This window comes from Giraffa tippelskirchi, chromosome 6 (assembly GCF_054371585.1).
Source record: "Giraffa tippelskirchi isolate mGirTip1 chromosome 6, T2T-mGirTip1v1.2.pri, whole genome shotgun sequence".
NCBI lineage: Eukaryota > Metazoa > Chordata > Mammalia > Artiodactyla > Giraffidae > Giraffa > Giraffa tippelskirchi.
This window is the reverse complement of record NC_137280.1, coordinates 134,056,192-134,081,723: the sequence shown is the minus strand read 5'-3', so window position 1 is coordinate 134,081,723 and position 25,532 is coordinate 134,056,192. Positions and strand designations below refer to the sequence as shown.

General features: G+C 53.6%; 2 protein-coding genes across 4 annotated transcripts in view; one reads left to right on the top strand and one right to left on the bottom strand.

Annotated features, from left to right (window-relative positions):
* CSF1R (colony stimulating factor 1 receptor) overlaps positions 1-14,209 on the top strand; it is a 32,405-nt gene extending 18,196 nt beyond the window's left edge. The window contains exons 10-21 of the mRNA XM_081495752.1: positions 841-956; positions 6,379-6,505; positions 6,636-6,740; positions 7,186-7,296; positions 7,983-8,145; positions 10,274-10,365; positions 10,468-10,565; positions 11,207-11,329; positions 11,407-11,518; positions 12,137-12,236; positions 13,082-13,190; positions 13,281-14,209. Coding sequence (XP_081351878.1) covers positions 841-956; positions 6,379-6,505; positions 6,636-6,740; positions 7,186-7,296; positions 7,983-8,145; positions 10,274-10,365; positions 10,468-10,565; positions 11,207-11,329; positions 11,407-11,518; positions 12,137-12,236; positions 13,082-13,190; positions 13,281-13,421 — 1,397 coding nt within the window. The 3' untranslated portion in view covers positions 13,422-14,209. The remainder of the gene's footprint in view (positions 1-840; positions 957-6,378; positions 6,506-6,635; positions 6,741-7,185; positions 7,297-7,982; positions 8,146-10,273; positions 10,366-10,467; positions 10,566-11,206; positions 11,330-11,406; positions 11,519-12,136; positions 12,237-13,081; positions 13,191-13,280) is intronic.
* Positions 14,210-14,343: 134 nt separating this feature from the next.
* Positions 14,344-25,532, bottom strand: part of HMGXB3 (HMG-box containing 3) — a 59,080-nt gene continuing 47,891 nt past the window's right edge. For all 3 annotated transcript variants that reach the window (XM_081495738.1, XM_081495736.1, XM_081495737.1), the window contains 6 exons: positions 24,893-25,077; positions 20,752-20,971; positions 19,429-19,562; positions 18,556-18,672; positions 16,630-16,839; positions 14,344-15,645 (listed from right to left, as the gene is read on the bottom strand). In XM_081495738.1, coding sequence (XP_081351864.1) covers positions 15,178-15,645; positions 16,630-16,839; positions 18,556-18,672; positions 19,429-19,562; positions 20,752-20,971; positions 24,893-25,077 — 1,334 coding nt within the window. In that variant the 3' untranslated portion in view covers positions 14,344-15,177. The remainder of the gene's footprint in view (positions 15,646-16,629; positions 16,840-18,555; positions 18,673-19,428; positions 19,563-20,751; positions 20,972-24,892; positions 25,078-25,532) is intronic.

Sequence of the window (25,532 nt, the reverse complement as noted above, 5' to 3'; positions counted from 1 at the left end):
GCTGTTGCCCTGGCGGCTCGGTCTCAAGCTGGTGGTTCTGTATTACAAATAAAAATGCCAACATTTCGCTGAAGGCTTACACTGTGCCAGGCATCATGCTAAGCCCCTTGCAGACATTATTTCAGTGCACTCGCCTAACCCCAGGCAGTTGCTTTAGCACAGGCTGCCTTCCCTCTTGGGGTGGGATGAACCTGAGGCTTTGGGAGAAGTCACAGGTTTGCTCTCACACCTCCTAAGAGGTAGAAGTGAGGCTGAGTCTCAGATTCATGCTGCTGATCTGGCCAGAGGGTGGAAATTAGGTCCTTCCCAACACATCAAGGCAACTGGGGCTACTGATCTGGGAAGAGGAGACCTGGGTCATGAGCCTGGCTTTCAGACTCTCAGAGGGGTGTGTCGTCCCAGAGGGCACTCGGGGACGCTGCAGGGACCTCCTGGGGAGGCAGATTTCAGTCTAACCTCTAGAAGGTCTCTCCATCCAAGCTGGCCGGAGGTATAGGTAATGAGCCTTCGCATTGGGGGAGGGTTCAGGTCATGGCTGAGCCCCAGAGGCTTCTTGCACAGGCAGGGGGTGGGTTGCGTGACCTGAGGGGCTCCTCCAGCTGCAGAGGCTGTGAGTCTGGGCAGGGTTTAGAGCTGGGCTTGAGCAGGGCTGGAGGGGGGTCCTCCCTGCCCCTGGCTGGGGGAGTGTCTGCAGGCTTCCTGCTGAGAGGACACCTTGTTCAATCAACAAGAATTTTGGGGGCTCCTACTGTGTTCCAGGCCACTGGCCTGTTCCGGTGGGGCAAGGGGTCTCAAAGGCCCCTTTGGCCAGCTCACTCCCTGCCCTGCCCCTTCATGCAGGAGCCTCCATGCAACCCCTCGATGAGCCCCTCTTCACACCGGTGCTGGTGGCCTGCATGTCCATCATGGCCTTGCTGCTGCTGCTGCTCCTGCTGCTTTTCTACAAGTACAAGCAGGTGAGCCTGGGCAGGGCAGGGGCAGCCAGATCCTAGGGCAGCGCCGCCAGGCTGCACAGATCCACCCGGCATAACCACTCATCAGTCAGCCGGTCATTCACCGACAAGAGCTCTCTAGTGGGTGCCTGATGTATGTTAGTGTGAGTGGCCAAGACTTGAGCCTCTGAGGTTCTGCCCTCGTAGGCGTCACTGTCTAGTGCAGGAGACAGCTGCTACCATGAAAGTTGAGGGCGTGGGTTACAGAGGAAAGATGCTACCAGGAGAGCCGCGGGAGTCTGGGAGAGGGTGAAGGTGGGATCCTCTCCCAGCTGGGGCCTCCATGGGACAAGAGGGGCCTCAGGGGCCAGGCCTATGTCTCTGTCAGGTGGCAGGTGAGTTGGTGGAGGGATGGCCTGTCATCATCCTCTTCATTATTTTTTAAAAGTATTTATTTATTTGGCTGTTTCAGGTCTTAGTTGTGGCGTACCAGCTCTTGGTGGATACCCATAGGCTTCTCTAGTTGAGGTGCATGGGCTTATTAGTTTCATATGCACACTTAGTTGCTCTGCAGCATGTGGGATCTTAGTTCCCTGTCTAGGGACCGAACCCATGTCCCCTGCATTGGAAGGTGGATTCTTATCCATGGGACCACCAGGGAAGTCCCCATCCTCTTCATTGTGCGTGCTAAGTCGCTTATCTGACTCTGCGACCCTATGGTCTATAGCCTGCCAGGCTCCTCTGTCCATGGGATTCTCCAGGCAAGAATACTGGAGTGGGTTGCCACGCCCTCCTCCAGGGGATCTTCCCAACCCAGGGATCTGACCCAGGTCTCTTATGTCTCCTCCACTGGCAGGCGGGTTCTTTACCACTAGCACCACCTGGGAAGCCCCTCGTCTTCATTATTTAATATTATTATGAATCAAGCCTACTGTTAATTGCACTTTGACGTTTAGTACCCTGCCTGTCACTTTGAGTGCTCAATCAGTGATTGAGCAGTGATTTTAGGGGTATTTTTATGACATGTGTTACCTATATCCTCTCATTTACTGCCCTCAGCAACCATGGCATGTGGATAGTATCACTAATCCTATTTTACAGAGCTGGAAGCTGAGGTTCCAAGAGGTTGAGACAGATGCCCTAGTCTATAGCTGGCCAACGGCAGAGGCTGGTTTTGAAAGTCATTTTCTAAAGCATTTTGCAAAACGTGAAGTCATCTTATTTTACCCTCATGACAATCTGGAGGCAGGGACTAGAGCAGTCAACATTCTACAAGAAGGAAATGGGCGCAGCAAGGTCGAAGGACCTGCTCAAGAATCCCAGTTGCTTCCTACCCCAGAGCCCACGGTCTCCACCACTTAGCCTCACTGCCTGTCTATATGGAAGACCATTTCCAGTGCGGTTGGGCACTGACAGGGCCAGGCCAGAAGGCTGTGGGAGGCCAGAAGTGGAGGGACGGTTTCTGGCTGGCAGGGAAAGGAGTCTGCTTGGAGGAGGTGGCCTGGAGTGGGTGAGACTGGCCATGGAGGATGGGGCAGCGGCCAGGGGAGGAGGAGATTCAGGGCAAGGGTGTCTCTGGGGAGAGGGCAGTGTGCACAAAGAGTGGGGAAGACCACGGGGAGTATCGGAAATACTGATGCCTGGAAGAGGATGCAGGCAGGGACACGTTGGAGGTCTGGACCCCATCCTGAAGGTTCAGCAGATGTGAACAAGGGAATGAGGTGAGTTAGGAGTGAATAGCTCACCCGTGAGCCCCTTTGCTGCCTTTTCTTCCCCGCACTGCCTCGGGGGTTTTAGTGTAAGTAGAGGACTTGGAGTAGACAGGTAGCTGCTGTGTCGGGGGGTGCCCCAGAGGTGCACAGGGTACTCGGTGCTTATGTCAGCACCCAGCACGAGGAAGCAGCTCTGAGTGCAGCCTCCAGAATCCAGGGCCCCAGGTCAAGTCTTCAGGGATCTGGGTCCATCTCTGACACTGGCCGTGTGACCTTGACTGGCAGACTGCAGACTGCGGAACACTCAGCAAGGTCCTGGGCTTGGACAGTGCTCAGAATGGACCCTGCACACCCCGGGCCCAGGAGGAAGTTGGCTGGAGAACCTGAGTTTGCTCACGCATTTTGGGATTGGAGGTCTGTCTGAGGTTGGGCATCTCCTTGACTACACGCCCAAAGTGGTTGTCAGGCACTGCTCGCCCACCTCCAGGGGGACAGGACTTCAGTCATTCTCGTGGCCTCCCGTTCCTTCTCTGAGCAGCTCTGTTGCAAAGTTCTTCCTTATATGGAGCTGAAAGTTGCCTCCCTGTGCCCTACCAAGCCGCCTCCCCAGCCCTGCAGAGATTCCAGAGAAGGGCCCAGTTCCTCCTCCAGCCCTTTCTGCCTTGCACTACCCGGCCCCCTTGGTCAGTTGTTTGGGGACACTCTACCTTCTCTTCAAGGGACCATTTTTGGAACATGTACTCCCAGGCACCTCTTATCCCATTTAGGAAATTGAACTGGCCCCTGAGCCCACCCAAGGGCAAGAGAAGGAGGGCATCCCAGGGGTCAAGATGGCCATGCCCTGACATGATGGCCATGCCCTAGGGCTTACAGTCCAAGTGTCCTTTGCTTTGCCCCTTGGGGTTCTGAGCCTCGCCCCTTCCCTGGGGAGCCAGCCTGGCTTGTCCTCACTACCCAGGCCTGAGGGGAGGGTGGCCCCAATTCAAGGAAGGGTTGCTTCTGTCCCAGGGCTGAGTCATCGCTTTTCTGGCCCCCAGAAAGACCACAAGGGGGGCTGAGGGGGAAGAGAAAAGGGCAGGAGTCAGCAGGCTAGAAGCAGGAGGGATGTGCGGAAGAAAGGATGACAGTGACGGGGAGGAGCAAAGGGGACGGTGGGAGGGGCAGCGGAGAGGCTAGAATTCTTGGGAATGGGGGGCATAAAGGGGGATGCACAGGAGGGTCCCTAAGATTTCTGGTGAGAACTCTTCAGATCTTCCCCTTCCCAAGATAGATAGCATCCTCCCACCCAGACAGCAGGCCTGCATGGGGAGTTGTGGGGACTTGGATGATTCCATGCCCACCTCAGTCAGCAAGGGGAAGTGGCCGGGGCCTGTTACAAGGAATAAGTGAGATGACGCACGTTGAGTGTGGAGGCCAGCGCCCACTCACAGGAAGTGCTCTGCAGGCACGCAGTGACAACATTCTATTCCGAGGCCACCCAGGGGAGAGGGCCCTTTGGGCAGGAGCTCCCAGGAGCTCCACAGGAGGAGCCATGTGTAGGCGTGGCAGAGGCTGGGCAGAACTGGAGGCTGCCTTCCAAGAAGAGGGGTGGGGGCACCTGAGACAGGTGGGAGAGAGTGGTGTCCTCCTCCAGCGATCAGGTCTGGGATTCAGAGGCTGAAGTTCCAGCCAGACAACCTCGCTTGCCTTGATCACCCTCCCCTTCCCCACTCTCCCCTGCCTAGCTGGGGGTGGAGTGGGGAGGGGGCTGACTCAGGCCCAGCTGCAGGGCCAGAGGAAGCAGAAGAGGGGAGGAGGAAAAGCTAGCCTTCACCACAGTGGCTCCTGGAGATAGAAGTGGTCAGGAGAGGAAAAGGAATGCTTCCTGGTGCTGTCTCTGTCCTTTGGGTTGGAAAGGCAGCCACAGGCAGGGTTTGAATCCTCTGACACTCAGGAAGTCTTCTTCCTGTCCCATTTCAGACAATCTGCTATAACTCTAACATGGCTGTCCTGACATTTACCCGTAGTCTCTCGTTCTGAATCAGAAACTGGAAGTTCTTCCTTATGTCTAACTGCAGTCTTTTCCTCCAAACTACCATCTGGAAGTTCTTCCTGATGGCTACTTGGAGTCATTTCTCTTAACCTGGGAGACTTCAGTCACAGGCCACCCTCCTCCCAGCACCCACTTAGCTCCCCCCACCTCAAGCTGCTAAACAACACAGCCCAACTGGCTTCCATGCCCCACGAGTGACCGGAAAGAGTTGGACTGCTGACCCGAGGCCTCGGTGTTCTCCACTGCCCCACCCCAGCTTCCACTTTCCACCTAAACTCTGTCTTCCATCAGCACTTCTCGTGGGCACCCCCTGGCATCATGCCCCCATGCAGCTGCCACCCTGGGCAGGAAAGAGAGGGGCAGCCACTCCCCCGCAGTTCAGGCTCTGCCACCGGCCAGCTGGTTGGAGCAGCATGGAGAACCTGAATGGTGCGCCAGCTGCTCACTGTTGTGTGCGCAGGGTCTCTCTCCGTCTGTCCTTTAACTTTGTAAAGTCCAATGCATCACTCACCTGCATCAAGCCTAGGAGGTTTCTCCTGGCACGGAGAGAAGTCACTCAGCGACTGGCAGCCCTCAAGACTTTCCTGCCTTCAGAACTGTACCCGCTCGCTTCCAGCCACATGGCACCTCCAGTCCCTCGGCCTCTCCAGGACCTTTACCACCTCCACACCGCTGTTCCCCTGCTGCTCCCCTGGCCAGCACCCTCTCACCTCCCCGGGGGCCCTCCCTGACTTGTCTTCCGTTGTTCCCAGCTCCCTCTGTCCTCTTGCCCTGCTTTATTGTCTCCATCGAGCCATCTGAAAATGTATTTTTTTCTACATTTTGTATTTGTAGTCCTATGTATGTATGTATGCGAGTGGAATGCCTGTCTTAGCCACTAGAATGCAAACTCCAGGGGACAGGAACTCTTGTTTTGTTCAACTCTGAATCATTGATGCCTGAAACAAATAGGTGCTCAGTGAAATATTTAGATGGGAGTAATACTCAGCCTTAAAAGGGGAGGAAATGTTGATAGAGGCAACCACATAGGTGAACCTTGAAGACATCATGCTGAGTGAGAGGAGACAGTCACAAAGGGACAGATTCTGCACGATTCCAACTAAATCAGGTACCTGGGACGGTCAGATGCACGAGATAAGTGGTAGGTGGGAACGGGGAGCTATTGTTTAGTGAGCACAGAGTTTCAGTTTTTCAAGATGAAAAGAGTTCTGGAGATTGGTTGCTCACAGTGTGAATGTACCTAATACCACCGAGCAAAATACTGGGAAATGGTTGATTTGGTGAATTTTGTCATATGTATCTCCCCACAAGTGAAAGTAAAATAGCTGATACTTGGATGGGAGGATGGATGTGTGAATGGACCTATGGTTTCACCCTCCCTCCTAGCTCAGGAATTACCAAATTATCAGAGCTGTCAAGACTCTCAGACATGGTCCTAAGTCTTTCAACACACAGGGAAACCGAGACTTGGAGAATGGGTGGTCCCTTGGTAAGGCCAAGCCAGACAGGGACTGGGCTCTCGGTGCCATAGGCATGGGGTGATAGGGCCCCTCTCACCACATGGCAGGCCACACCCACCTCCTCCCGCTGTGCAGTGGGACCGCCCAATCCCTCCCTGTCCTCCTGGGTCGGGATGATATCCCAGACCCACCTGGCAGGCCTGGCTGACCCTTCCCCCGCTTCCCCCCCCCGCCCCCCCCAGAAGCCCAAGTACCAGGTGCGCTGGAAGATCATCGAGAGCTATGAAGGCAACAGCTACACCTTCATCGACCCCACCCAGCTGCCCTACAACGAGAAGTGGGAGTTCCCCCGGAACAACCTGCAGTTTGGTGAGCCGGGGTCTCTGCACCCACCACGCCCTCCTGTCACAGGGCCAGCGTGGGTGGCGGGGAGCCTGTGAGCCCTTAGAGGCCCCTCTCGCACCCCAGGACCTGAGGAGGCTGTGTGTGTGTGTGGCAGGTAAGACCCTCGGAGCCGGCGCCTTTGGGAAGGTGGTAGAGGCCACGGCTTTTGGTCTGGGCAAGGGAGATGCTGTCCTGAAGGTGGCTGTGAAGATGCTGAAGTGTGAGTGCAGGAGGGGCTTGGGTGGGGGAGCGGGTAGGAGGCGCTGGACACCACCGGGACGGTCTGTCCTGTGGTCATGAGGCATTGCCTGCATTTTCGGCCTGTCAGACAAAGCCTGGGATTGGGGGTGAAGCCGCTCTGTTTCCTTTGTGAGCTCCAGGCTCCCTCTATATCCTGGGTGTGGAAGGGCTTCTGACCCAAAGGGGCTGGGATGAGAGGCCACCATGGGCTCTGGCTTGGCCACAGTTTGGCCTGCCACCCTAGTGGCAGTTCAGTGACAGGCTGCCTCTCCCCTCTCTCCCCACAACTCCCATCTGTATGTCATTTATTCTGCCTCTTTTGGCTTCTGATTATCCTGGTGCCCTGGGTGCCCCCTGCTTTGCTCCCATGTCTCCCGTGTGTGGCTCTCCATGTCCTGCCCTTTCTCTGTGGCCCCACCTCCCAGCCACGGCGCACGCTGACGAGAAGGAAGCCCTCATGTCAGAGCTGAAGATCATGAGCCACCTGGGCCAGCACGAAAACATAGTCAACCTCCTGGGAGCCTGCACCCACGGAGGTGAGGGGCCTGAGCAGGCATGCCGGGCCACGATCTTGGGTGTCTGAGGCCCCCAGGGCAGCCTCACTCCATCCATCTTCCCCTTCCCATCCCCACAAGGTGAAGGTAGGATCCCTGTTTGGGCACCCCTTGAATTCCTAGGCAAGACACCTGGACTGGTCAGAAGCTGCTTGTGGATGACTGGCAGTTCTGGGAGCTCTGACCAGTGGCTCTCAGACATGCATGGGCATCAGTCACCTGGAAAAGGAGCAAAGAGTGCAGATCTTCGGACCCCGCTCCAGGGTGTCTGATGCTGTGTGTCTGGAGTGAAGCCCTTCAAATCTAACTTTAAGCCGCAACTCAAAGAGGCTGGGCACTCACCACAGGGCCCATAGAAGTGTCCCAGGATCCATTGGGATTCAGTCCGCCCCATCCTCTTCTCCTATAGCAGCTTTGACTTATATGGAACTGCTTTCGTTTTCCTTTGAAGAAAGAATTCTTCAGCTAGCTTTTTGGAGGTCCCTCTGCCCTAGACAGATGCAGTCACCGAGGCCCAGAAAGCATGGAGGGCTGCTTAGTGTCAGGCAGGATTAGAACCCGGGGCTCCAGAGTCACAGTCCAGGTTCTTATTGCCCTTTCCCCACATTCTTATCCAGGTGGGGTGGTGGGTTAAGGGTGCACTGACCCCACTCTCTTGGCTGCTCTAGGCCCTGTCCTGGTCATCACTGAGTACTGTTGCTATGGTGACCTGCTCAACTTTCTGCGAAGGAAGGCTGAGGCCATGCTGGGACCCAGCCTGAGTCCAGGACAGGACCCTGAGGCAGGCACTGGCTACAAGAACATCCACTTGGAAAAGAAATACATCCGCAGGTAGTATGCTGGCAAAGTCCAGGAAGGCCAGGACTGGGAGGTGGGGCCCTGTGTCTATTCCCAAAGTCAGCTCAGGGTTGGGTGGCTGTGTGGTCTTCACCTTCCCGTTCGTGCTGTGGGGAGTAGCCACCCCTATTACATAGGCACTTTAGTTTGTCTCCTACTTATTCCCATCATCCAAGGAATATTTGAGCCCCTACTCAAATATTCTGGGAGTATAGTGGGCAGAGACAGGCAGCTCACAGTCTGGTGAAGTCAGGCATTAATGAATCATTTTATTGCGCATATAAGATCCATTCAGGGCCCTAGCTAGAGACAGGCAAGTCTTAGGGATAATGGCCCTATTTCTCCCATAGCATGTGCTGTGAGGCCTGGAGGGCACCCATCCCAATTTTGAGTAGCCATGGGGAAGTGGCATAGAGCCTGTTCCTTGTTGGATGAGAAGGGCCAAAACAGCATAGCTGTGGCCAGGTCCTTAGTCCACTTGGGCCTCAGTTTCCCCAACAAGCCATCCAGGCAGAACCCCTCAGTCTCTCTGCTCTCTCACTCTGTAATGCTTTGATTCCTGGAAGCCACCCAGAGGCAGGTGGACAGAGCCACATGGGGAACCACAGAGAGGAAGCAGCCAGTTTTCTGTCCCACATGAGTCAGGGGCAGAGGCGGAGCCTGGTTGGACCCTGCTGCTGCCTCCTCGTCCAGTGCTCATCTAAGCCACGCTGCTCTCCTGCAAGCGTTGGACTCAGGGCCTGTGAGGCCTCGGGGTCAGGCTGCTGGGAGCTGCAGCAGCATCAGGAGAAGGGTATACACTGAACTCCTATCCTACCACTGTCAGCTACCCGGCCTGGGAAGGCAGAAGGGGAAGGAGACCATGTCACTCTATCCAGTGACCTCGAGCACGGGGGCTGGCAGGACCTGCTTCCTCTTTGGAGTCTCTGACACTCTTTGGAGAGGGTGGCTCATGCTGGGCCTCAGCAGGCTGGGAACTCAGGCCAGATCAATTTGAAATGAGAACAGAAGCCGTGTTAGCTTCCATATTCACGATTTCAAGGGCAAATGGCATGTGAACCAATCCTGCTAATGGGATCCCAGGCTACATTAATGGAAGTATAGTGGTCAGACCATAAATAAAACACTGGATTGTTTTCCTGGGAACACTAGAGTAAGGATATCATCACGGTACACACCTCGGTCACAGAGGGGGCAGGAGGTGAGAGGTCCAGGCTCCTATCTGGTTGGAATATTAGAAGCAGTGGTGCTTCTCAATTTTAGAAAGTGGAAAAAGTGAAGTCATTCAGTCATGTCTGACTCTGTGACCCCATGGATCATAACCTACCAGGCTCCTCTGTCCATGGCATTTTCCAGGCAAGAGTACTGGAGTGGGTTGCCATTTCCTTCTCCAGGGGATCTTTCTGACCCAGGGATTGAACCCAGGTCTTCTGCATTACAGGCAGACACGCTTTACCGTTTGAGCCACCAGGGAAGCCTATCTCAATAGCTACCCAAAGCACAAGCTCATAGTCTTCTGAGAGCTGTTAGGAATGTACAATCTCAGGCCCCTCCAGACTTGCCGAGTCAGAATCTACATTCAAATAAGATCCTCCAGGTGATTCACATGCACAAGAATTAGTTTAAGAAGCTCTAGAGCAGGCCTCCACTCGGGCTGCACAACAGTATTGCCTGGAGAAACTGATAAGTGGGAATGACTAGGTTTTGTCCCTCGTTTCCAAAGTCTTTAGTCTGAGGGGGTCTGAGTATCTGGAGCTTCCCAGGGTGAAGCCAGAAGGGAGAGGTGCAGTGCAGACAAGTGGACTCAAAGGGGCCCTGGCGAAAGCTCAAATCCCCACTGGGGCATTCCAGGGAAGAGGGAGACGCTTCTTGAGGGCAGAACGAGGACCAGGAAGAGGAACGGCCCCAGGGCAGACTAGCATTAGGAACAGTGGAGAACCTTCTAACAGGCAGAGCTGCCAAAGATGGAACAGGCTGTAAGCTCCCTTGCTGGATGGCCAAGCAGAGGTCACTGATCACTCAAGAGAGGGTGGGTCAGAAACTGAAGTTCAATTTGACTCAGGTCCCTTCCTCTCTGCTGAGTGGCTGGGCAGGAGAAATGATGGGCCCCTCTCCTCTGCAGGGACAGCGGCTTCTCCAGCCAGGGTGTGGACACCTATGTGGAGATGAGACCTGTGTCCACTTCTTCATCAGATGGCTCCTTCTCTGAGCAAGGTGCGAGGAGGTACCAGGGCTGAGGGAGAGGAGAGGGGCTGCTGGGGTCATTGCAGGGAGGGGAGGTCAGTGGGGCCGTCCTGATGCCTCTCCTCACCCCAGACCTGGACAAGGAGGACGGGTGGCCGCTGGAACTGCGTGACCTGCTCCACTTCTCAAGCCAGGTGGCCCAGGGCATGGCCTTCCTTGCTTCCAAGAATGTAAGTCTCAGAACACAGGTCCCTCTGTGTGGTCACCCGGGGGGAGTGGGGGCAGCTGAACCTGTGAGGCTAGATGGGTGAGGACACGGGAAAGAAAATGGAGTTTGTGAAGGGGGCCGTGCTCCTCACAGCACAGACTGGGGAGTCTAGAGCTTGAATGCTGGCTCCGCCACTTCCTGTGTGGCTTTGAGCAACTGCTGAACCACTCTGAGCCTAGGTTTCTACACCTATAAAGACAGGTGCAATCGTAGGACGGCATGAGGGTAAGATAGGGTTATGATGTGCGCAGATACTTGGGGGAGGGCCATCCCCAAGGGTGGCAGCCACTGGTCCTGTTAGCAGCTCCAGAGCTCCGTTTCTAGGCCCATGCAGACCACCGAGCTTCTGAGGCGGCTCCTGCTGCTCTCAGCCAGAGGGCCAGTCACAGCGGTTTCTCAACACTGCCTGTCTGACCACATGATAGTTTTCTCAGACGTGGGTCATGGTAGAAGGCAGGGACTGGAGCCAACCAAGGTACAGGGTCAAAAATGATGGCCACTGCTCACTGAGGGCCCCAAGCCCTCTGGGGCCCTGGCTGCTCCTCCTGCACCCTGGGCTTCAGCAGGGAGGGACCGAGACTGACCCTCAGTGCCTTCCCTCAGTGCATCCATCGGGACGTGGCAGCCAGAAATGTGCTGCTGACCAGTGGCCGCGTGGCCAAGATTGGGGACTTCGGTCTGGCTCGGGACATCATGAATGACTCCAACTACATCGTTAAGGGCAACGTGAGTGCTGGGAGGCCTGGGCCAGGCTGGGGAGGGGTGGTGACCTGGGCCCAAGGTGACGGGGTCTTCTGTGCCAGGCTCGCCTGCCCGTGAAGTGGATGGCGCCAGAGAGCATCTTTGACTGTGTCTACACCGTTCAGAGTGACGTGTGGTCCTATGGCATCCTGCTCTGGGAGATCTTCTCACTCGGTGAGCTGCTGGCCCGGTCAGGCTCAGCGTGGGGCTGGCTAGTGCTTGGTGACCCATGGCACCTGTACTTCCTGGAGGATGCTGGCCCAGGATGTTTGGAAGTCAGCGCAGAGCAAGGGCTGCTGAGGGCGCAGGGGTGGGGGAAGCATCTTAAAACCAAGTATTGCGGCTCCCAACGTGGGCTGAGCCCTTCTACCCCGACAGCACTCCCTCCAGGCTGTTTCCTCACTTGTCTGCTTGGGCAGTTGCTGCTTCCTTGAATGCTCTTTCCCCTCGTTGTCTGAAACGTGCATGTCCCTGAAGACCTAGCGCCCCTTTCTGGGGTACTAAGACAAGTACTTGGGCTCAGCCTGTCAGCGTGCTCCTCCACCGGCCAGAGCCTCTGCTGGAATTCCGCGGGTGTAATGAGACCTGGGTGAAGGCTTTCTACATCCTAGAAGTCTATAACAAGCAGGACACCTTTTGCAGTGCCTGGCACGTAGTAAGCGCTTGTTAAAGGGAGCTGCTGTTCGACTACCACGTCCAGCTGGAACCTGACACCCAGCACCACCAAGATGTGCGGGGGAAGGGGACGGCGGGCACTGAGCGTCGTCTTTTCCGTGATCTTACCTTTTGCAGGGCTCAACCCCTATCCTGGCATCCTGGTGAACAGCAAGTTCTATAAACTGGTGAAGGATGGATACCAAATGGCTCAGCCCGCGTTTGCCCCAAAGAACATGTAAGCGAAGCAACCCGGGGTTTGGTGGAAGTGGATGGAAAGGTGTGTGGCCTGTCTTTCCGGTCCAGTGTTCCAGGGCCAGGTCTCCTGTTGCTCACAGTGGACTAACACGGACCCCTTTTAGCAAGTTCAGGGTTTCCACGGGTTTTCCAGGTAGCATGGAGGACATTTTCAAAGAGGGATCTTGACAGGGGCTGGCCCCAAGACGGATGATGAATGTTGAATTCGGACTCGGCTATTATGAGCCCAAGAAGGCTCTTCTCTATTCTTCTGTCCTGGCAGCCAGCCTCTTGCTTAACACAGCCACAAGCCACTGCAGTCTCTTAACCGCTTCCCGACAGCTGGCCCACCACAGGCTCCTTACTGGCTCTCTGCCCTCACCACAGCCCTTCCGCAGGCCTGCTGGCCCGTCTCGCCCATTGCATCTTTCTCCAGCCACTGTCTCCCCACAGCTGCTCCCTGTGCCACCCAGGCACTCCCTGCCAAGGTGGATGCATGCAGCCCGCTAACCAGCTCCTCATCCACTTTAGTACTACCACCAAGCAGCCGCTTAAACCTACCTGCAGGCAGCAAGGGTGCCCTTTGGGCCAAGAGCTTGGGCAAAGTAGCATCCCTGAGCTTTTTTTCTCCTCAATTTTCAGGCCCATTCTGACAAAAAGCCCCCTTTCCCAGGGTTACCAGAAAGATTAGATAAAGCACACCAAGGACTTTGCACTGGTCTTGTGCTAAGCTCCCTTCTGACTCGGTTTCAGGACCTTGGCCAGGCAGGAGTGAGTGAGTGTGTGTGTGCACATGTACGTGATGACTCCCAGGCCCACGAGCTGCCTCTTCCTCTCCTGTCTCAGATACAGCATCATGCAGGCCTGCTGGGCCCTGGAGCCGACGCGCAGACCCACCTTCCAGCAGATCTGCTCCCTCCTCCAGGAGCAGGTTCAGGTGGACAGGAGAGGGCGGGTGAGTGGGGCCAGGCTCACGGTGGGTGGTTTGGTTAAAGCTGAGCCTGACCCTTCGGGACTGACCATCCCCTGGCCTCTCCGCACCCAGGACTATAGCAATTTGCTGAGCAGCGGCGGCAGCAGCAGCAGCGAGCCAGAGGAGGAGAGCTCCAGCGAGCACCTGACCTGCTGTGAGCAGGGCGACATCGCTCAGCCCCTGCTGCAACCCAACAACTACCAGTTCTGCTGAGGAGGGGACCCCAGGGAAGTACCGCCCTCCCCGCCTCCAAGCTCGCACCTCCTCCCTGGATGGGGCACGACGGGGAGAACACACAGACTCTGCCCTCCGCCTTTTCCCTCAACAGCCCGGCCCAGCTCTGAAACTCAGGAATGGGGAATCTATAGGAGGTTGGTGAGAACCCCACTCCCAGGGCCTGGGCCATCACTGCCAGTCGGGGACTGGGGCTGACCCCACCCCATCACGCCAGTTCTCAAAGCTGTGGCCTCAGCTTCACTATGCCAACTGGGAGAACACCCAGCTCACTCTTAACCTGTTCCCACTTCTGGGAACCACCTCCCCTCCATCCCTCCTGTTTCAATGGAAATGGACTGATTTAGTGATTGAAGTTAAGTTCCCAAGAGTTACCCAAACACTGAGAAACCAAGGTTCCCTGGGCCTTGGCAGAATGGAAGGGACACCCACCGAGTGGCTCGATGAGAGCAGACACATGCTTAGGGCTGTGCTCAGGCCCTGGGAGCAGACTGGCTCCTTTGGAAGAACCTAATTGTTCCTCTCTGCCTCTAAGCCTTCTCTCCACAGCTCCACCCCACCCCGGGTATGGTACTGCTGCAATGAGCCACGTGGCAGCTAAAAGCTTGGAGTGTTCTGTCTGGCCCCCACCGTACTGAGGTGGAAGGCAGGGGACCCATGTGGCTGGCCACACCAAGCCAGCAGCACCTGCTCCGGGTTGACTCATCATAACTAACAGTCACACTATGGAACGTTCCTGTCAGCATTAAACTAACCCCATTAACACAGCCGGCCTCCGTGTCTTTGTGCCCTGCGGACTCCCAGGGACCTCCTCTGTCCTTCCACGGTGAGTGACCCTCCCCAGCACCTCTGGGGCCCAACCACACTGTACCCCACACAAGAAGGCTGGAATTGACTCTTGTTGCACCCAAACCATATAATTTAATAAACTTTATTCCAGTCAGGGGAAGGGGGGGTGGGGGAAGCCATCTATCCCACTCCTCTCAATAAATTAAGTAACACGGCCAGTTCCCGTGCCCTAAACAAACCATGGGCACTTGAGCCAGTCCTGCTGTTTCCTTACGACCCAGTCTGCTTCCCCTTCACAGAAGGGAGTTTTCCTACTGCCGCCGGGTCATGCCATGCTCACAGGCCCCTTCCTCTTTGGGGGAGGAAGGAAGCTACAGCAGCAGTGGCCAGGAAAGGAGGGGTCCTCACAGCTTGAGGCAGTGGAGAGTCCTGGAAGGGAGCAGTGGCTCGCCCCTTCAACCTGCTCAGCTGCCCCCATATGTGGGTGCAGAAGAACAGGAGAGAGATGCACGCCTCCTCTGGGAGAATAAAGAGCCCACAGGGACCCTCAGAGCTAAGGAAGGCCCCGAGGCAAAGGCAACAGGCTGCGGGGGAGGGAAACGGCATCCCCGGGTGGGAAGGACAGCCTTGGCCCAGCCAGGGCCTCCACCCCAACCCACAGGCGCCCCAGGGAAGCAGCAGTCTCCCCAGCTCCTCTCAGCCTCCCCGTCTCCCTAGTGGACACATGGTGCCACCCAAGTGTGCCTCTCGGTCTAGTAAGGAGCGTCCTGGTGCCTCTCCCAACCTCTGGAAGGCTGAGAACCAAGGACCCCGGGCTCCACCAAGCTCAGGAAATGGAAGCTCTTTGGTCAGTCCCAGCCTCAGAGGCTGGTCCCCTGGATGGATGTGCCTCGGGCAAGGGCCTCGCGATGGCTTGAGACATGCAGTCCCTGGGCAAGTGCCCGGCTTACTCTGTGGCCATGACTCCCTCCTCTTCCTCCCCGTCTTCCTCCGCCTCCGTCTTGATCTGAGCAACCCCAAGGCGGTAGAGGGTGTCACGGATGACCACCTCACCAGGCTGGCAGCTCTGCACAATGTCATGGATCTGCCGGTTGACAATCTCGCGGCTGGTGAGGAAGTCCATGAGGCGGTTGTAGAGGTAATAGTGGGTGGCGTTGTCAAAGGCGATGGGCCGCTGGCGGACGCTGTTTGGTTTGCTGTCTGCAAAGGACGCTAGGATGGCTGCATAGGGTGCCAACTCAGGACACAGGGCCAAGGAGTGGTGTCCAGCACTGGGGTCGCCAGGACTGGGCTGTGTGCCTGCGTGGATGATGCGCCGTGTGGCAGTCTTGGTGACCGGGTGCTGGACAGAGTGCTCAGCCTCTGTCATGTCCACTGTATAATGCTGGTCCAGGAGTTCTGGGCAGGACACACTCTAGAAGGGAGATGAATGAAAAGCCATTGTGATGAAAGGGAAGTTAAGGTCCAAGCTGTGTGAAGGACGGAGTGAAAACTGTGGGCTCAGCTAGCTCTGTTTCAATCCTCTGTTACCACAGGGCAGGCACATCTCCTGGGGTAAGTCCCCTGTTCCTCCTCCCCTGGGCCTCCGTTTCCTCATGTGATGAGGGAGACGGTAACAGCTGCCACCACCCAGAGCAGACGCCGGATTACCAGAGCTGCTCTTCTTCTGTCCGTGTCTAATCAATTCTGCCCAGGGCTGCAGGGGAGGCTCCCTCAGAGTCTCCGATGTCCTTCTGCAACGCCCCTCACCAACTCACAGAGCAAGGCCCAGGGAGTAATAAGAAAAAGGCAAGTGATGACGATGATGTCCCCTTCCTCCTACCAGTTGAATGTCTCTTCCAGTAAAGGGCATGTGCCTGTGCCAAGAACCAAAGCCTGAGACAATGCACTAAGACACAGCGGCCAGGGCTCTGATATTAATCTGCTGCAGGACTCTCAACCGGTCCATTTCCCCCTCGGGGCCTTACTTTCCCCTTTTAATTAGAGGAAAGAGGTGGATAAGATCAGCATTTTCTAAGCCGCTGTGTCTCTAGATCACAACACAAGGAATGCCACGCAGCAGATTCAGGCAAAGCCAAAGTAGGGCTGCTCTGGGCCTTTAGTATGTTAGTGCATAGTGTCCTCAAAGGTGACAATTTTCTAGGCTCATCTGTGAGGTAATCCCTTTGACCCCCATGATACCTGTGTTTTCACCTTGGATACACTAAATGACATGCCATGGCCTCACACACAAAGTCAGTAGAGATCTGTGGCATAAATACTGGTTTCAGAGTACTGAGACAAAACATTGGTGGAGAAAAACAAAGACGCTGGATGGTTCACAGAAGACCTGCCAAAGAACCAGGGGGTGAGACATGCTCAGCCCTGTGGGATCCCAGTTCCTCAGAAGGGAACGTACCATGGGCGGCTCCATGGGGCTAGAGAAACAGCCCTGATTCCTCCCCCACATCTGGTTGGTCAGCTCCGGGTAGCAGAGGTCAGCACACAGGGCCACGGGTGTGGCCATGTCAACCACGTACACAGGAGGCCAATGGCGGGAAGAGACGAGCAGATCCACGTGGTCGAGGGCACTCTCGCCGCGCACGAGATACTTGGAGCCACAGACCACCTGGTGGAGGCAGAGGGTATAGCACAGGGTGAGGAAGGCAATCTGCAGAGATGGGTCCACTCACTTCCTCCTAGGATGGTGAACAATCGGGTTTCATGCCTGAAGTCCCACCATCCTACAGGAGCCCATGACATCCCACTTCCCTCCTGCTTCTGTCCCTAAGTGCAGTCGCCAGTTCATTCCCACCTGGGAGAAGAGCATCCAAGCCTCAAATGAGGCTGAAACACACCCCCCACCTCCCCAAGGCATTGGCTCCAAACCCCCCTTGATGTCACACCCCTAAAACCCATCTAGTCTGGTGGTTCCCAAGCTGCATGGTGCCTGCAACTCAGAGATGGTTAGAAGTGAAAGTTCCTGGGTCTCCCTCCGAATCCACAGAATCAGCCTCTGGGGGTACAGTCTAAACACCTGTATTGCAAGCAGCCCCTACCAGACCCTGAGGGAGCTGTCCAGATGGGAACCTCTGGTGAGGGTTACACCTCCACCAGCAGGATTCCCCAAATGCCAGGCTCCTGCCGGGCAGCTCTGTGTCCACTTTCTGTCCACTGTGTCCAATTCTGCCTCTCCCTCCCTCCCTCCCTCCACAGCAGTCCTGGCTATTGCCTCCAGGTAGTATTGCTGCCCCCTCACAGCCCCAAGATCTATAGCGCTCACACCCCTGAGTCCTTCTCGTGAGATGGATGCCAGTCACATGACACAATGCTCAGAGCAGGGTCTGACTTGTCAGGGGTTGTAAAAAGGGGCTCATAACCTGACTCTCTTTTGATGGCCAGTCCCCTGCCCACTCTGACCTGAAGGCTTTGTGAAGCTGTCTTCCCCATTCAGCACTTACTTTTTCAGGAGGTTGCCTACCCTGGCCTCTTCTTGGGTCCGGATGACTGTCATACAGGGTACAACCTTCCCAGAGCTATCCTGGCAGCCACCTACCCTGGGCACACTACAGACCTAAGGAGTGATCTTCTGAGAACCCAAATCAGACCATTTCCCATTCAAACCATCCAAAGGGCCCCTCACCACTTTCGGAAGAAAATCCAAACTGTTCCTCTGGCCCACAAAGCGCTACATGATCTGGCCTCCAGTGACCCCTCCCACCTCCCTCCTCTGCTCACTAGGCTCCCCTCTCAGGACTCAGTGTTCACACCCCTTCTCCAGCTCACAGGGAGCTCTCGGCCTCCTCTGGCTGCCCCGCTGGGCAGCAGGTTCCTCTCGGCTGCTTTCTATCTCCGATCCTTGTTTAGTTCCTGCAGAGCCGTTGCCACGAGCCATGAAAAAGTGAAAGTCGCTGAGTCGTGTCCAACTCTTTGCAACCCCATGGACTGTATAGTCCATGGAATTCTCTAGGCCAGAATACTGGAGTGGGTAGTCTTTCCCTTCTCCAGGGGATCTTCCCAAACCAGGGATCGAACCCAGGTCTCCCACATTGCAGGCAGATTCTTTACCAGCTGTTGCCACAGCCATGGTGACTTTATTTCTCAATATGAGGGCACTGAAGGAGCAGTGATGTCTTTGCTGCCCACCCTCGTCCTCTCCAGCACTGATGCAGAGGCCAGCACACAACAGGGTGTTTACTGCTCACTAGTGATGACCAGAAGGAGCTGTTCCACAGTGGCCCAGCGATCTAAGTGCCAGCTCCAGGACGAGCTGGAGGAATCAGATCCTCTGTGTGGGTAAACTGACATGAACAAATCCACCCCGAGTTCCTTGTCATCCTCTTACCTGATGGGGGCACACCTTGTAGACTTTGCCCCCTGTGAGATGAGGTGGGGGCTGTCGAGCTCTGGCTCCATTCTGAACAGATTCGTAGAGGGCCAACAAGGAGAAGCAGAGCTGCTCCTAAGCAGAAGGACAAGGTTAAACGGTGGTAAATGCTCAGGGACCAGGCTTGGTCCACAGCAACTAATGCTCGCTCAGGGTGAATGAATCAACTGGTAAGGCCAGAGCAGGCCTTGGAGCCTCACCAGCCCAGCGTCCTGTACCTAAAGGTACAGATGGGAACACCGAGGCCCTGAAAGAACCAGGTCACAGACAGAGCCAGCCATACTGCTCAAGCTGCCAGGCTCTGAGGCCTGGGTTCTCCTACTACTTTTTACAGGGCAGGGAAAGCATCAAAGAGGAACCAGCATTTGGATCTGAACTTAAAGCATAGGATTTTTAAGCGTGAAATACATAATATAATATATGGGTAAAATATGCACACATGCATATATCCTCTATGAATGCTACAGCACTTGTTTTCTAAGAGCCTAGATAGGTGATAACCAGACAATGAAAACATCATGAGGCTGGTATTTTGGTTATTGTCACTTTGCAAATGAGAATGAGGCTCAGTTTATCCAAGGTCACACACAATCAGCGGGAGAGCCTGGATTCTTGAACCCAAGTCTGGACCCACTACCTTCAAAAGAGGAACTGTCTGGATGCAAACGCCTCATGTGCAAGGCCTGACCTGGCTGCTGGCCATCTCCCAGGTTCCCCTGCCCGGCAGCACCCTCTGCCCCAAACAAGTACCCAGTCACGGGGATTTGTATCCCTGGCCAGAAAAACGGCCTACCGGAAAGTCCCTGTCCCCAGCACCACCCTGAGACCCACCTTGGAGTCTTCTGCCCTGAAGGGAATGCCACACCGCCTCAGCAGGCACTGCAGCTCCTCCTCGCTGTAGGAGCCAATCTCCTCAAGCTTGCACGCGCCCTCCTGGAGCAGCCACACCAAGGCACTGCCGTTGCCTGCAAGAGATGACGAGCTGAAGGGAGGTGCTGCCGCAGCCACCAAGCACCCTAGGAAGTCCCTCCCACGTGAGGATGGACAAGCAGGGGGGCCAGTCCACAGTCGAGCAGGCTCTGCCCTAAGCACTGCCTGGTGGCTGAGAGAGGGGAACTCAATGCAGGCCTTAGGGTGTTCTACAGACACCTGAGGTCTCTCGGAACCCGCCTTCTGCCTCTGAAGGTCTAGGAGAGAGATCCAGCAGAGCACTGGTGCAAAGAGCCCCCAAAATGGGTCTGCTTTTAACCTTTTAAGGTTTCTCAAAACCATGATCTCATATGCTTACCACACCGCAGCAACAAGAGGAACAGCAGCTCTCATTTTAAAAATGCTCTTGATATGCTACATTCCTGAACCTACTGATCAACAGAACTATGTGGAGGCTTTACTGATAAAATCAATTTAGCAGGCCATAGCCAGGATTTTAAAAATGAAATAAAACAGCATTTGTTAAGGGAAAGGACGGTTTTATGAAAGTTGTGCTACTTACATATACGCACCTACCACTTAAATGAGCAGCACACTGAGTAACAATGTAGAACCTACTGCTTACTGTGAGTTGCAGTTAAACAAACTCAGCTATCAGCTCACTTAACCGTCACAACAAATTAGGTGGTGGGTAGCAGTATCATGCCCCTCTGTAAACAAAACAACAGAGGCTAGAGCAATGAAGAGATGTGGCAGAGGCCACATGGCTACTAAGTGGCACAGCTAGGAATCAAACCCAGGTTGTCCGAAAACGATGTTCTCAAAGGAGCCACCTGAGGGCTTCTCAACATATAAGCACAAAGCACCTGCAAAACTACCACCTGAAAGACCTGCTGAGCAAGCCTGCCTCCCCCTATATCTGTCCATGAGAATCTTTGGGGTTGGAGCCCTGTCCTCAGCATTTTTCAGAAGGTTCCCACTGTTCAGTGCAGGGCATGCCAGGAGGCTGACAAGTTCTGTGGGTCAGTCCTAGACAATGTGGCTGATAGCTCTTCAAAACTCTGCACATGACTTGAATCTCCAGGCGATTTGTTCACTGTCTTTCCAGAAAGCTTTCTGGGTGGCCTTGGCCCCCTCTCTACCACTCGTGCTGTCTGGCTGCAAACAACGTTCCAGACTCCACAGGACCGTGCCCTGACCCCAGGCACCAGCAGGTGGCCTCACCAGGTACTGGCTGCACGTCCAGGCTCTTGTCTTTCTCGGTGTTGACGACCACAGCTCCTCTCATGAGTGGTGGGAAGAAGGGGGCAATGACGGAGGCGTCAAACCTGGTGATGGGGATGCTGGCGGGGAAGGCCACCTGCTCAATCACCTCTGTCTCCATTGTGGCCCAGAAGTCCTCCACGTTGACCTCACTAGATGCTAGGAAGTCAGGCCAGGTGAACTAAAAGGTCAAACAGAAACAGTCAAAACATACGAATCACAGAACATCAGCAACACAACACACAACAGTCTACTGTCTCAACACAGGCTGAGCAGGGGGAGGGAGATTGAGAGCCATGTCTTGCTGGGATACCCCCAAATCTAACATCTTAGAGCCTTGCCTCACTGCTCCCTCCCACACCACAGTGTTCCCCAAGACCTAAGTTCCTTCTGCATCTCTGCCTTTATTCCTGTCATATTCGCTGCCTCGCCAGGAGAGGTTACTTACCATAGCCTGTCATGTGCCAGACACTGGCTAACTAACTACTACTATACAAGCCAGAGGGGGCCTGAGGTAAGACCACGGGAATGAGGGACAGAATGAGAATGTGACAAAGATCTAGTGCCAAACCCTTAATCCCTATGCCTGGCTTGCAGGAATCATGAGGGTAAAATTTAGCGGCACTCTGCCCACCTTCAAGGCCCTGTTGTTTTCTCCCTTCTCACGAAGGTCCTCCCGACATGCAGTGATCTCCTCTACATGCAGCACGTACCATCCACTGTAGACATCTAGCCTTGTGCTATTCAACTCTCCTTCTTGTGAGCCCTCGGATGTGACCCCCAAAGTAAGACCTTGATCCTAGTACCTCATCAGAATCATTTGTGTTCCTCAGCAGTGCTGATACCTGGGCTCCACCCTCAACCTGGATGAACTAAATCCCTAAGTTTGCATTTTTAAAAGTGTCCCTAGGTGAGTGGTTTTCGAGGTGTGATCCCTGGATCAGCGGCAGGAGCACCACATGGGAACTTGTTGAACATGCAAATGCTCGGCCCACTCCCCAAGCACTGCATCAGAAATCCTGGGGGTGGGACCAGCAAGCCTCACACCAGGAAGTTTGCAAACCTCTGTCCAATGTAATTCTTATGACCATGAAATCTGAGAACCACTGCTCCACATGTAGATGGTCCAGATGGTTCTCCTCTACACAGTCCCTGAGGGGAAGGGCCAACCCTACAATCTCCTCATGGACAACTGCGTATTTCTTTTGTTTTATACCTTCCTGTTTTAGTTCAGATTTAGAACAGCCCCATCCCATTCTCAAATGCACTATCCAACTCTGCATCCCACACACAAAAGGGAGAAAATAAAGTCCTGGTCTCTAGAAAGAAACACCCAGAAACCCTGAAAAGAAGAGACACGCATATGGAAAGTGAAGGCAGTGCTACTCCATTCTATGAGGACAGAGCTTTGATCGGGACAGGGCAGGTGCCAAGGAGGACTAGGACACGTGAGCTTTTGCAGGAAGGTGGGCTTCTCTCTATTCTGGAGAGCACAAAGTCAAGCTGTGACCAGATGTGTTTCAAAAACTGGAGCTCAGGGTCCTAGGAGGTACTGGTGAATATGGCTGTGCTTAAGAGCTCAGACTCTACCGTTAAGGAGCCAGACCACAGCCAGGTCTCAGCTCCACCCTTTCCTGGCTGGATGAGCTTGGCCAAGCCCCCAGGCTTCAGTCCCTTCATCCACAAAAATTTCACAGGGTTGAGAAGTCAGTCAGAAAGTAAAGCACCGAATACAGAGTAAGAACCTGGCATATGTAATAAAATGCTCAACAAATCATAGCTGCATTACTATTAACATTTCCACCAGACAAGCATATTTGAATGAGTCCGGAAAGAGCCTTTTTGGCAATAATAACACAAAAGCAGTCATTTTACCTACAAGGAACACTCAGAAGGCTCCAGTAGCATTATGCCAGTTTTCATGTATCTCATTATGCATCATTCCCCTAAAAACAGAACTATTTATCAGTATGCATACTTTTTTTTTAAATTGAGAAGAAAAAGAGGAATATGCATTAAATCACTAATATACCCAGCTGGTCAGGCCAAAACACACCAGAGCTTTTCTTCAGAGGTCCTGAACCATGCCCAGTGGAGTGAGCTACACGTCTAGTGCGTAGAGTCACGTGGCAGAGTTCAGAAATGGAAAGTCTGCACCCCCTGTGACTACTAGCACACTCACTGGGCACCCCAAATCTGTGCAGGCAGACCAGCCCTCTCAGCATGATGATAGGGAAATCGTTCATCTGTGGGATTTTTAAAAAATTTCCCAACACTTGGTTAAAGAATTTTCCCTATTAGTCTCAGTTTGTAACGAGTTTTATCACAAATGGGTGTTAAATAAAAATGAAAGCCTTTTTAAGACATCCAATGAAATAATCATGAGTTTTCTCCTCTAAACTGTTAAGTATTCAACTACATTAGTGTATTTTCTAATGTGGACATAATCCTCCCTTCCTGGGATAAACTTAAGTCATGATTTTACTCTACATGTTGTTAGATTTGTACTTATTATTAGATTTGCTATTATCTTATTCAGGACTTTGGTATCGATATTCATGTGTACCATCAGCCCAAATTTTCATCTGATATTAAATGTTTGGTTTTGTTTTCAGTTACATGGCCTTATATAATGTCTTACAGAAATAAATCTAGTTTTGCAGTTCTTCTATGACTGGAATCTTATTTCTTGGATATTTGTTAAAATTAATATACTAAGCCATTTGAATTTGGTGTTATCTTTGTGGTGACATTTTTCAGTTAAGAACCCAAGTCAGGTCTTCCCTTGTGGCTCAGTGGTAAAAAATTTGCCTGCCTGCCAATGCAGGGGAGACAGTTTGATCTATGATCTGGGAAGATTCCACATGCCACAGAGTAACTAAGCCCGTGTGCCTTAACTATTGAGCCCGTGTGCCTTAACTATTGAGCCCGTGCTCTAGAGCCCCGGAGCTGCAACCACTGAACCACTGAGCTCACATGCCCTAAAGCCTGTGCTCTGCAACAAGAAATGTGACCTGTCCTCAGTCACTCAGTCATGTCCGACTCTTTGCAAACCCATGAGGTGTAGTCCACTAGGTTCCTCTGTCCATTCTTGCCCTTGTCTGGGCAAGAATACTGGAGTGGGTTGCCGTTTCCTTCTCCAAGGGATCTTCTCCACCCAGGAACTGAACCCGCATCTCCTGAGTCTCCTGCATTGCAGGTAGATTCTTTACCACTGAGCCATCGGGGAAGCCCGCAACAAGAGAAGTCACTGCACCAAAACTAAAGAGCAGCCCCTGCCCGCCGCAACTAGAGAAAGAGCCTCACTGTAACAAAGACCTAGCACAGCCAAAAATAAACAAACAAAATTATACATATATATATTCAGAACAGGCCACTCTTTCTCAAAACCCTTCGGTGGCTCTCCATTTCACTCAGCAAAAGTGCTTCCAACGGCCTGGGCCGCCCAAAGCCTCTCAAACCTCACATACCCTACCACTCTCTCCCCTGCTCACAAAGAGCCAGCCACATCGGCCTCCTTCCTCAACCATGCCCAGCAAGCCCACCTCCGACTCTGTTCTTGCTGCTCTCTCTGCCTGAAAGTTTCCCTTGCTGAAATCTACATGGGCTTCAGAGCTCTATCCTGATGCCCCTGTATCAGAGAGGACTTCCTCAACCACCTTCTCTAAAGCAAGAACCCCTTCTTCCTGCCACACTGCTCTCATGTCCTACCGTGCCTCATTGTTAATGTTACTTTTAATTTATACATTAATAGTATATTAATATAACATACACAATTATTAATGTTTGTTTCCTATCTGTTTCCTCAAATCAGAAAGTGAGCTCCATGAGCACAGAAACTCCATGGGTTTAACTGCCATTTCCCAAATGTCTAAAAAGTGCATCTAGTTCATGTTTAATAAGTTAGTTGAATAAGTAACAAATGCCTCCATTTCCATCCAGCCTTCCTTAGATGAAAACCTGGGCAGTGGCAGGAAAAGGCTCCTCGCCTTACTCAGGAAAGAACCAGAGCCATCTACTCCTGGGACCTCATGCAGGAAGATGGCTGCCAAAATGTGAGGAGACTTCTAAAAGTGACCTGTGGTGACCAAGAGGCACTTACCTCCACACTCTTTAGTGCCAGCACATTGTTTTCACTCCTCTGGGCAACTTCCACTTTGGGGGCCACTCCACAGATGCCACAGATCATGTCATTGTAGTCTCGGACAGTGAGGCACTCGAAAGCCCAGTAGCCATTGCACAGCAGCTCCTGCAACTGGCTCAGCTCCTCCGACGTAAGAGTCTTCTCTGGAAGGAAAGCAAGAGCTCTGAGAAGTTCAGAGAAAAAGATCTGGAGGCCATGAGGGATGAGCAATGGCCAGTAAGAATAGCAATTCTGTAAGAATGCTTCTCTCCTAAGAACCCCTAAGAGTATTAACCACCGGAGGGTCAAGCACCTGGGCCTTTAGGTGTTCAGGTAGCAACTCAAAGGGCAATTGCCATCAGAGTACTGATGGGTGTACCCAGCACCCACTGGGACCCAGATGCTATGCTGAGAGCTTTGAATACATTCTCTCATTTAACTCACATCTTTATGAACCAAGAGCAGTTATTATCTTCACTGTGTAACTTAAAAAACCGAGATATAAAGAATAACTTCCTGAAACCCACACTGCCACTAAGTAGCAGAGGCCAGAGTCAAACACAGACCATCCGACCCTAGGACCTTCGCTCCACTCCATCTGACCTCATAGCAAGGAAGA